At 39.3% G+C, this 12,824-nt stretch overlaps 1 protein-coding gene across 2 annotated transcripts in view; it reads right to left on the bottom strand.

Annotated features, from left to right (window-relative positions):
• The window catches only part of sestd1 (SEC14 and spectrin domains 1), a 136,782-nt gene that overhangs the window by 101,899 nt on the left and 22,059 nt on the right, over nt 1-12,824 (bottom strand). Inside the window, exon 2 of one of the 2 annotated variants that reach the window (XM_048599507.1) lies at nt 10,970-11,061. In XM_048599507.1, the coding sequence (XP_048455464.1) occupies nt 10,970-11,024 (55 nt within the window). In that variant the 5' untranslated portion in view covers nt 11,025-11,061. Of the gene's footprint in view, nt 1-10,969; nt 11,065-12,824 lie in introns of those variants that run through there. The other variant, XM_048599508.1, reaches the window with a different exon arrangement.

Here is a 12,824-nt window from a genome sequence, read left to right as displayed (position 1 = left end):
AACACTCTCCACGTGCCATGATGAATGCAGCTCCAATAACACTCAAGAAGCTTGACACCAAAGACAAAGCAGCTCACTTAATTGGCAGCATATCCACTACTATCAACATGCATACCCTTCACACTGACGCATACTGGGGCAGTGTGGAGCATCTGCAAGATGCCCTGCAATAGCTCAGCAATGCTTTTTAAAATGCAGCAACCACCTGGTGACCTTTACTACTTAAAGGGCATAAGCAACAGATGCTATCAGAACACAGTTACATGGAAGTTTCCCTCCGAGCTGCACACCATCCTGATTCGAGACTGTATCTTTGTTCCTTCACTGTCACTGATCAAAATTCTGAAACTGCCTTCCTAACAGTGCTACAGTTGTCCCTATAATGCTCTCCAGGACTATTAGGAATCGGCAATAAAAAGGTGGATAGCCAGCAATGCCCCATCCCATGTACAAAACAAATGGCAGGAAATTCACCCAGGGAATTTTATGACCCACAATACCTGCAACTGACCAGCAGGGGTCCATAAAATTATGCTTTTGAAGATTACAAAACCAAAGGACACACGAGAAGCAGACCATTCGGCCCACCAAGTTTTCTCCACCATTCAATGAGATTGTGGTTGATTGGATTATCCTCATCCTCGCTTTCCTGACTTTTCCCTATAATCCTTGACTACTTTACTGATTAAAACCATGTCCATCTCAGCCTTGAATATACTTAACAATCCAGTTCTTACAGCTTTCCACAGATTAATTACCCTCAAAACAAATTCCTCCTCAGAGTTAAATGGACAACCACTTATTCCGGAAATTATGCCCACTGTTCCTACACCCTCCTACAAGGGGAAACAACCACTCAGCATCAATCCTGTCAAGCCCCCAAAGATTCTTATACATTTCAATATAATGGTCATGCATTCTTCTAAATTGCAGAGAGTTCAGACCTAACTTAAGAAGCTTCTCCTAAGAGAATCCCTCAGTGACCAGGATCAACCTAGTGTAACTCCTCTGGACCACCCATATTACCAGTATATCTTTCTTTAAAGGGAACCAAAACTGTGCACAGAATTGTTGCTGTGGATTAACCTTTGCTTTGCAGTTGTACCAAGGCTGCTGTATTTTTATACTCCATTCCCTTTGAAATAAAGGCCAACATTCCATTGGCCTTTCTTATTAACTGCTAACCTTGGATGCTAGCTTTTGTAATTTACGCAGGAGCCCCGAAAACCTGTGTGCTGCAGATGTTTTTTTTTCCCCCCATTTAAACAATATTCAGCTGCTCTATTCTTCTGCAGAAGTGCAAAATCGCACATTTTCCAACATTATTTTCCATCTGACAAGTTTTTGTCCACTCACTTAACCTGCCTATATCCCTCCGTAGATCACCGGTATCATCCTCAATTTTTGCCTTCCCACCTATTTAATTCACCTGCAAACTTACCAATGGTACATTGATTTGCCTCATCCAAGGCAATATACTCATACATATAAAATCATGGCCCAAGCACTGATCCCTCTGGTACTCTACTAGTTTAAGGTTGCCATCTTGAAAATTCACCTTTTACCTCAATTATAGAGTCATAGAATCATAAAATCACTACAATGTCAAAGTAGTCCACACAATCCGCTGAAGAGCATCCCACCCAGACCCACACCACCAACCCCCATCCCTGTAACCCTGCATTTCCCATGGTTAAATCACCTAGCCTGCACATCCCTGGACACTATGGACAATTTAGCATGGGTAATCCACCTAACCTGCACATCTTTGGACTGTGTGAGAAAAGCAGAGCACATGGGGAGAATGTGGAAACTCTGCACAAAGTCCTCCAAGGGTAGAATCAAACCAGGGTTCCTGGCACTGTGAGGCCGCACCCATGAGTCACAGAGTCATACAGCACAGAACCTTTGGTCCAGCCAATTAGCCAATCCTCTATCCATGCTAACATACTACCCCCAATACCCTGGGTTCTTGCTTCAGGCAGTAACTTCATATGTGGAAGAGAGAGAACCACTTACTACATCAGTTAACAGGAGGGACAAAACAGGATGTTGTGCAATCAGCAGTTTTGCGAAAATAGGATCAAGGGAATATGGCATGAGGGAGACAGGAGTAAAACTACATAAAGACGAAAGATCAGGGCCAGGATAGGAGTCAGCATTAAATAAAGTTGGGCAAGTCAGCTAGTGAAAGAGATGGTCATGGCAAATATAGCTGATTGGATTTTCTCAGTCATATTGATAAAGTTGTTCAAGAGCTCCTTGCACTTGTTGCTGCAGGTGAATGTGGAGTGGATAAGGCACAGGTGTTTCCAAAAAACAGAAAAGAGATGAAAGTTATCTTTGCATTCCAGGGTGCCCAAATAAGAGCAGGTCCCAGAAATGTTTTAAGAGGTCCAGCCAAATATGGCAATGGAAAGTTAAACCAGCTGTTATATTAAGTTTGTTTTCTTTACAGTTAAGTGAACAGAGATCAGGACAATGAACTGCAAAATTAAACATTACTGCCATTTTCTGTTTGCCACAGTTAGCTACTTGTCAGTTTGGAAAAGATGAGGTCAACTCTCTGCAAAGACTGAAAGATTCAAAAAGCTGCTGTATTCTTTTAAAAATAGTTACAATGTTATTCTGACATTATGCACAAAATTTTAACTAAATGTTTCACATTTATGGTATGATTTTAATTAGTCAGAAGCAAAATTCTTGTGGATGTGGGTGCACAGAAGAAAATTCAAAATAAGCAGTGACTACACAGAAAGAAACCACAGTTTCCAAAGACTAGAAATGGAACAAAAAACACATTGGCCCAGTCAAACTTTTAAAATGCTTTAATATAATTAAACCTGCAATCCGGAGATCCTCAGATTAACGAAAGTAAAATTTATTTTACGTGAAATTTTAATAGGCTAGTGGAGTTTATACACAGGAAGGGGGACAGTACAGTGCCTCTGATATCGCTACAGCCTTTAAATTGCTGACATTGATTCTGGTTCTACTCTTCTTTAATGCTTTTTTCTTTCCCAATTATTTTTGTATCTTTTCTGCCCTCTTCTGTCTTCTTTTCCAGTTGGAGGGAAGTTGTCAGGGAAAGAATACATTAACAGCTAGAGTCCTCTCTTTTATCCATATCCCTCAGAGATGTTATCCTTTTCAAAAAGATTTTGTCCATCTGCTTTGTTCTCTGTGTCTTTCATTAAAGTTAGCAATTAGAACACTTTCTAGCCATTACAAAAAAAGGGAGAAATTTACTGATCTTCTTTTGGTTTCAAAGTTCAATGCAGAATAATTACCATGACTGCATGCACTCACATTTGTGCATTTTCTGTAGCTTGCATTACAAAACAAAGGCTATAAGAAGTGCATCTTTTTACTTGTCTTCATGTAAACATAGGTCTACATTTTCCCACAGTTTGGGCAAGTGTCAATTTCAGAAACTTTCATGGAGAGTTTTGGCCCATAAAAGAAAATTTGGCGCATAATCTGTTTTTGAAATATGCCCAGATTAAATTTCATTAGCAAGTTCCTTTAAAATTATTTTGTAGCTTTTCTTTAAATAATTTTGTACTATTACTTACAAAGAAATGTCTACAACTTTCAAAAATACACAGTCTGAAGACTACAGATTATTTTTGTATCTTTTCTGTCCTCTTCTGTCTTCTTTTCCAGTTGGAGGGAAGTTGTCAGGGAAAGAATACTTTAACAGCTGGAGTCCTCTCTTTTATCCATATCCCTCAGAGGTGTTATCCTTTTCAAAAAGATTTGGTCCATCTGCTTTGTTCCTGGAACTTCCTGGAAAACTGGTTACACATTCATGCACTCATTCTGCACAATTCAAATTCAGAAAAAACACAGCAGGTTCCTGCCCAGACTTATAGATGACTGATTAAAATTTTTCAGGAAGTATTTTAATAACATAAGAGGAAGGATAAGATTCTATAGTAAGGTTATACTGAAAAAATCTACTTTGCATCATCTGCTCCTGTTTTGAATGTTCCCATGACATTGCACTTGACAAAAAGTATTTGAATTTCAGGGTAGGGAAGTGGTCGAAGCTTGGTGAGTTTGTGGTGTATCTTGTCAAATACAATTGAGATGGAGCAGGTAAATACTAATTCTGGGGGGAGGGTATGTATCAATTAAATTGCTTTGTTCTACAAGCTTCTTTCATGTTATACAAATTGAAATGAAATGCATTCTATCTCACTCCAAGCTTAAGTCTTGGAAAAATTAGCGAAGCCTTGTAGTATCAGGTGGTGGGAAAGTCAACACAAAGTACACAGCCACTGCCTTGATCTTGTAACATTGGTGCGACAGCTAGTACATTTAAAATTCTGGTCAACAATTTGCCACACTATTACCAAGATGTTAATAGTGTGGAGATCAGCAATAGTACTACAAAGGCTGGAAAGGCAACAGTGTTTCGTGTTTGGCAATGGTATTGGCGCTCATGCCAATTGACAACGTTACCTTGAACTTTCCACTCCAATCCTGAGCTTCATTCAAATTTTGCTGAAAGCAAGCTCGAGTCTTTCCCCTCAATGGTGGTAGTGGCACTTATTAGTAAACAGATCCAATGAAAAGAGTGAAGATTACCGACATGGATGGTTAGGCCAAGAACACTGTCCTGAGGAAATCCTGCAGCAAATGTCTGGGCTGCAATGATAAGCCTCCAATGACAAGCCTCCAAAAATCATAATCATTTTTTAACAAGTCAGGTGTAACTCCACCACAGGACAGCTTTCCCCACATTTAACTGGCGCTCCACGATACTATAATCAGTCGGCATTGCTGTTATTTACAACTAGTGTTTCTTTCGTGTTAGCAGTCATCTATTTATTTTAAGTACAAAATCAATAGGGGAAGTTTAAGATAACTGCATCAACCCTAACTTGGTCCCAAAATGCCTGATCCAGACAAAAAGACCACAATACATAGAATCAATGGGACAAACAGCCGACATTATGCCAATGAGATCAAGGCTGAAAATCCTCAACTCCACTTTTCTGCCTTTTCCCCCTAACTTTTCATTCCCTTACTGATTAAAAGCCTGTGCATCTCAGCCTTAAAACATACTTAATGACCCAACTTAAACAGCCCCCTACAGTAAAGAGATCCACAGAATCATTACCCTCAGAATCATTATCCTCCTCATCTTGATCTTATATGTGCAAACCCTTACTCTGAAATTATGCCGTCTCACCCTAGACTCTCCCAAAGAGAGAAACAATATTTCCACATCCAATGTGTCAAGCACAAAAGGTTCTTGGGTGACTTCAGCAAGACCACCTCTCACTTTTCCAAATTCTAATGAGTACAAGCCCAACCTATTCAACTCTTGCTCAGAACAGTCCCTCCATAACCAGTATCAAGAACCTTCTCTAGACAGCCTCCAATGCCAGTATATCTATCTTTCATTAGATAAGGGGCCCAAAACCATTCCGTTTTACAGCTGTTGTCTGACTACTTCCATGTATAGTTTTAGCAAGACCTCCTTATGGTTCGTACTCCATTCCCTTTTAAATAAAAGGCCAACATTTCATTTGCCTTCCTTATTACCTACTAAACTTGGATGCTAGCATTTTGTGATTCATGGACAAATACTCCCAAATCCCCGTTCTGCAGCCTTTTATCATTTAAATTGTATCCAGCACTTCATTCTTTCTGCCAAACTGCATAACCTCACACTGTCCCACATTATATTCCAGATGCTAAAATTTTCTCATTTGCTTAACCTGTCTATACCCCCTCTGCAGATTTTCAATGTCAATGCTACTACTTGTCTTCTCACCTATTTTTACATTATCTGCAAACTTGGCAATAGTACATTCACTTTCCTCATCCAAGTCCATATATATTTAAATAACTGTGACCCCAGCACTGAGCTCTGTGGGGTACCATTAGTTACAGGTTGCCATCCTGAAAATGCTCCCCTTATCCTATGTCTTCTATTAGTTCACCAATCCTCTATTCATGCTAATAATACTACTATCTCCAACACCATCGGCCTTTTTCTTCTTAAGTAGCCTAATATGTGGTACCTTATCAAAAAAAACAAACATATCACATTCACTGATTCGCTTTTATCTAACATGCTTGTTATCTCAAAGAATTCTAGTAAATTTGTCAGGCACGATTTTCCCTTCATGAGCCATGCTGACTTTGCTTGATCATTTTATGCATTTTTAAATGCTCTGCTGGTAGATATTTTATAACAGACTAATATTTTCCCAACAACAAACACCAAGCTAACTGGCCTTTAGTTACCTGTTTAAATAAGGGTGTTACATCAACAAATTCTGGAAAGAGGATTAGAAAATCAAGGATTCCTAGAAGATTACTACCAGTGCATCCATGATCTTGCAGCTTCTTCCTTTCATAACGTAGGATGCATCCAGTCAGTTTGGGGAAATCGATCAGTCTTTAGCCCCATTTGAGTATTTTTTCTAATACTTGGAATAGTCTCGGTGTCTCCTACTAATGCAAAGTATTTATTCAATCCCACTGCTATTTCCTAGTTCCCAGTTATGATTTTCCCATCCTCATTCTCTAAGAGGCCTATTTTCAATTTGGCTTCCTTTTCCTTTTTATACATTTAGATACGCCCTTGCTGTTGGTTACTCACATTACTAATTCCTTCAACACAGCAAGTAAGCAATTATTTGTTTGCATATTCAACTGAAGCACCTTCACATTTGCAATGAATTAGTATTCACTTGCCACTTACTCCATTCCCGAGCAACCAATTCCTTTCCAATCTATGTTCACTCCCTCTCCCTTCTAAAATCTCTCTGCTTTAATTTCCTTCTTTAAGGCCCTCCATAAAAATCACACTCCTGTCATTGCCTGAAACTCTTTGATAGAGTTTCAGGAAAGACACAGAAAGAGTAGTTGGAGTTTCAGTGGTGGTTAAAACTATTACAGATATTTGTTTGGCACAAGAATAAAGAAACTTGGAGGGAAAAAAAGTGATTTCAAAGCATAAGAAACAACGCAGTATTGGAAAAAGGGACAGGAGAAAAACGGGTAAATCAAGGAGTTCAGCCCAGGGAAGTGATGCCTATGAAAGCACAATCAAGGAGCTTAGTATTGTACTGATAAGAAACTTCTTAGATTGTTTTCTCAGTAGGGTATGGAAGAACCAGCCGCAAAATAAATGAAATTTAAACAGTGACATAGTAGGGTGCAAAAGCAGGAAATTGGCAGGTATGTGGGGTTTGGTGATTGGATAATAATAAACTAGAGATCGACTTCAGGAATCATGTAAATAAGTACCAGATCGTATGGCTGCTTTCTCATTACAAAGAGACAACTGATGGTGCTTTACCCTAAGGGTCATCACGCCTCAGGCTAAGGGAAAGAGATTGAGAAGGAGTGTCTTTCATGTTATCCTCAGCTGGTGGGAACTTAACCCACACTGTTGGCGTCACTCTGCAACGCAAACCAGCCAACTGGCCCACAGAAATCATGTAGGAACCATGTGAAGCGACCTCTATCTAGCAAAACAATACTAAAGTTTCCAGATCTCACTCCACGCACAGAACTGGATCAAGGATTCAATGACCCAGAGTGATAACCATCAGCAATAGTGGACCTGTCCTTTCAACACCAAAATGAAATTGAAATAAAATTAACACCTAAATTGTGACAAAAATCAGCTACAGTAAGACAGATAATATATTTCATTTTCAATGCCATTCAATGTTTCTGCACAGATTCGGATCTAACATTATTCTGCAGAAAGTAAGCAAGGGGCAAGTGCTTAGTACATCTGGGAATATTACTTTAAAATGTAATCTGATTTAATGTTATGAGTACAATTAAAATTTAAATCTCTTGTATAAAAGATTTTCAAATAAAAAAAGTAATCTGTATACTGCAAAAGAATAGCCTTACTCAGATTACAACAGTATTTTGGCCTTTTGAAAACAATCAATATTGTTGCATGTAGTTTGCTGATAATCAAGAGAGATTTCCTACAAAAGCCATTGAAGACTTGCTGATAACTGCATTTTTTCAAAGTCATTGCAAAATAGTAAAAGGGCAGTCCAATTCATCATGTTTGACAGGTTTAAAGTTCTCTGAGCAAACTAATTTGTAGACAAGAATTTGCATTTTAACTCCTGCAAAACCTAAAGTTAGGGGGAGAAAATATATAAAGGCTGAAACTTCTACTCCCTGAAATCATCTGTTATCAACAATGACAAATCCTGAAAAGACTGTTATGATCTCTATACAGATTACTAACGTGCTTATTTGGACTCTTTTATAATCCAAAATCTCAGGCATTTATTCAAATGAAGCAGCCCTGGGGTTCACCGTTTAATTCAAAAAAGCATGAACATTCATTGTTATAATATCTTGTATTTAACATTTCTGGCCATTCATTAAAATCACAAATGCTTATACTTTAAAATGAAGTTCCTTTTCAAATTTCCTTCCACACACATTTGACTTTCACTCCCAAAATTCAAATCAGAATCAGGAGGTTCAAACTCGTCCAACCATCCCACGGTCATACACTCCAAGTTAAAACAAGCAAAAGTAGCATCTTAAGCATGGCCACCTCAGGTCAGAAATCCCCAAGCCATCTTAAATCTGGAATCTTATATCTAGAAACTCTCTCTCCCGTCCTCAGTTTGGGTAACTCAGGAGGTCTAAGTGACTGCAGGAATTCTTCAGTTAACAAGTTTAATCTCTTTTTTCTGTAATCTCTTAACAGGTTTAACACTCTTAGTCAGTATACCAAATTTCAAATGAAATCTGCTGCAAAGACATGTTCTCTGCTCTGCAACTAGATTGGTGTGAAGTGCTAACACACACGCACGTGCACACACAAACTCAAGCCCAAAAAGTTAGCTTATTGATCACCCTTCTTTCATCTCAGGCAACTTAATCTCATGATCATTCACTGAAAATCAAATAGTTCATCAGAAATCCATCTTCTACAGGAACCCACATCTTAATACCACATCTCCCTTAGAAGAAAAAAGGAATAGAACTTAAAAGATTGTAAGCGTTACTGTGGTTGTGCAGGTCCTTAGCAATGCTTTTAAGGCTGCATTTGTTAACAATAGTGCGTATGCATACAAAGTTTCAGGAGGACGCAGCCCAGAGGAAAGATCGGGACCCAGAATGGGAGGAAGAAAAGAAACTGGGAAAGGGGACGAAGGGAAGATGAAGATCCCTGTTGGAATGGTGATGGGGCGATAGTTATGAGGGGGGCAGAATGCCAGGGGAGCACAGGAGAAAAGATGGGGAGAGGGTTTTCTGGCTCTTGGGCACCCTTATCACACCCCCATGTCCCCTGGCTTCTCGGCCCCCTTCCTTCATCACTCCAGGAGATTCTCATTCTCATTCCTTCCCAGTCTGCATCCCCGGTCCCAATTAACCCCATTTTCCAGGACAGGTGCAGAATTGCATTTGCATATGATGTCACATAAATTCTGTGATGACTTACCATGTTTGAATTTCTGCACGTGTGTTCCTGAAATAGTGCCATGCACAGTTTCAGGTATCAAAAAACATTTGAATTTTTAAAATTCATTCATGGGATATGGGTGTCGCTGGCTTAGCCAGCATTTGTTGCCAGTTTCAAATTGCCCTCAAGGTGGTAAAAACCAAAAGAACTGCAGATGCTGTAAATCAAGAACAAAAACAAAGTTGCTGGAAAGGCTCAGCAGGTCTGGCAGCATCTGTGAAGAAAAAAAAAGAGAAAGAGTCAACGTTTCGGGTCCAGTGAGGAGGAAGGGTCTGAAGGGGGGGTCACTGGACCCGAAACATTAACTCTGTCTTTTTCTTCACAGATGTTGCCAGACCTGCTGAGCTTGTCCAGCAACTTTGTTTTTGCTCTCTAGAAAGTGTTAGTTCTTAAGACTTCTGGAATTCTGTGCACAGTTTTGGCCTCCTTAACAAAAGGAGGACAAAAGTCCATTGGAAACAATTCAGAGAAAGTTCACTAGGCTGATTCTTGGGACGAAGGGATGGTCTTATGAGGAAAAGGTTGATCAGGTTATACCTGGATCCAACAGAGTTGAGGAAAGTGAGTGGTCATCTTCTTGGAACATGCAAAATCCTAAGGCAACTTGACACGGTGGATGCTGGAAGGATATTTCTTCTTGTCAGACAGTTTAGAACTGAGAGGGGGGTGTATGTGGTTGTGGTTAAATCATTTAGTATATTCAAGGCAGAGTTACATAAATATTTAATTGACAAGAAAGTCAAGGTTATGGGGGCAGGTAGGAAAGTTGTGATAAGGCCACAATCAAATCAGTCATTTTTATTCAGTGTTAAAACCAGCTCAAACAACCAAATGGTCCACTCCTACTTCCATTCCTAAGATTTTAATGAAAGGTCCTGCAAAGCTTTTATCTGTCTGTACTTTGCTGTTAAAGCTGTTAACATTATATTAGCTTGTAATTGCAAAGAAGTGACATAAAATGAGATTCATGATGCCAAGACATTTGTCTCATTTATATTCCACTGCCCATTTTTGGTAGCTAACACTGTTAACCAGAAATGGTCACACAAAGTGGACTAGTGCTATCATTATTTCTGTTATCAACCAAAAAAAAGGTATTATCAGATCCAAATTTTGGGCTGTTGAACAAACTGATTACTTGAAATTCCTAATTGTAATTCATATGATGGACACAACTAGATTGATTACTCCATGTTTTAATCTTCCTCCAATGCTAGCAATAAAATTTCTGATACCTACAATAATTTTAAGAGGAAAATGCTGATTAATAAAGACATCAATAATACACATTTTCACAATTTCTTTATAACCCTAGTCTGTTGTATACTCAATATTAATAATTTTCAAAATACCATAATGACAAATCAAAATGTAACATCATTGGAAACGATCAATTCATAGGTCAGCAAACTTATACCGAGAATGCAAAACAATCTTTCATGAAACTCTATTAACTAAGTCAACTCTCAAATAACATACATAATACTATACCTGAGAGAAAGGCTAGCCTTTTCTTCAGTATGGGCAACATGCTTGTGGCTTCCATAGTTTCAGAACTAGAACAGTCAGGAGTGTTTGTAATTCTGCAATATAAAACACTGAGTCAGCACCATATCAAAAAAATTTAATTTATAAAATTAGATCTGCAACATAAACCTTAGATTAGCCAATTAACTTTGGCAGATTGGAGCACAACTAGTATTACCAGTCCTAATTTCTTAAAAAAATTTCTGATCTTTTCAGCAAAAGAAAAATAACTGTACAAGACTCATCTTGGAATAACACCCTTTTTGGAAGTTTCAAGCTTTATCAAGGCTCAAAATCACACAATTCTTGCTGCTTGCAGGCCACCTCTCTAACTACATAAAACTACCGTGCAAATCTATTCACACACCAGATAAGTAGTGCCAAGAATTCCTCCTCAGCAGTGAAGTAGCATGATTTTCCATAAAGTGCAACCACATTGCCTCAATCTTTGAGTACATATTGAACATACACGATAGCAAATTGAATTTTCTGCCAATTGGAAGAATGTCAGAAGTTACCCAATTCAACAAAAACAAACCTTGCATAGGCGAATACCCTACATCTGGGTGGATGAGTTCAATATGTCCATCGCCACAAGTGGTTCAGCAACACCACTACTGACCAAGCTGGCAGAGTCACAAAGGAAATAGCTGCTAGATTGAGTCCATGGCAGGAGGCAAAAGAATCAACAAGAGGGAAAAGCACACTTAACCTCATCATCACCAACCTGCCTATCATAAGACCATAAGATACAGGAGGTTATTAGGCCTGTTGAGTCTGCTCCACCATTCGATCATGGCTGATATGTTTCTCCAGTCCATTCTCCTGCCTTCTCCCCATAATCTCTAATCCCCATGCCAATCAAGAAACTATATATCTTTATCTTAAATATACTTTACGACTTGGCCTCCACAGCCTTCTGCAACAATGAGTTTCATAGATTAACCATCCTCCTCCCCTCCCTTCACTTGGATGCTGTGCCCTCAAGTCTTAGTTTCTCCTACTAGTTTCTCCACATCCACTCTATCCAGACCCCTCATTATTCTTGGAGTATTGCATACAGTTCTGGTCACCGCATTATAGGAAGGATGTGGAAGCATTGGAAAGGGTGCAGAGGAGATTTACCAGGATGTTGCCTGGTATGGAGGGAAGGTCTTATGAGGAAAGGCTGAGGGTCTTGAGGCTGTTTTCGTTAGACAGAAGAAGGTTAAGAGGTGACTTGATAGAGACATACAAGATGATCAGAGGATTAGATAGGGTGGACAGTGGGAGCCTTTTTCCTCGGATGGTGATGGCTAGCACGAGGGGACATAGCTTTAAATTGAGGGGTGATAGATATAAGACAGATGTCAGAGGTAGGTTCTTTACTCAGAGAGTAGTAAGGGCGTGGAATGCCCTGCCTGCAAAAATAGTAGACTCGCCCACTTTAAGGGCATTTAAATGGTCATTGGATAAACATATGGATGATAATGGAATAGTTTAGGTTAGATGGGCTTCAGATTGGTTTCACAGGTCGGCGCAACATCGAGGGCCGAAGGGCCTGTACTGCACTGTAATGTTCTATGTTCTATGTTCTATGTTCTATGTTCTGTAAGTTTTAATCAGATTCCCTCTCATACTTCTAAACACAGACTGCAGACCCAGAGTCCTCAAACAAACAATCTTCATATATGACAAGCCTCCATTCTTATCAACCTCCTTGGGACCCTCTCCAACACCAGCACGTCCATCCTTAGATACGGGGCCAAAAGCTGCTCGATGCTCCAAATGCAATCTGACCAGAGCCTTTTACTACCTCAGTAGTACATTTCTGACGTAC

The sequence above is a fragment of the Rhincodon typus genome, chromosome 7, assembly GCF_021869965.1.
Source record: "Rhincodon typus isolate 14 chromosome 7, sRhiTyp1.1, whole genome shotgun sequence".
Lineage (NCBI taxonomy): Eukaryota > Metazoa > Chordata > Chondrichthyes > Orectolobiformes > Rhincodontidae > Rhincodon > Rhincodon typus.
The sequence above is the reverse complement of the archived record's forward strand: the minus strand, read 5'-3'. Positions and strand labels throughout refer to the sequence as shown.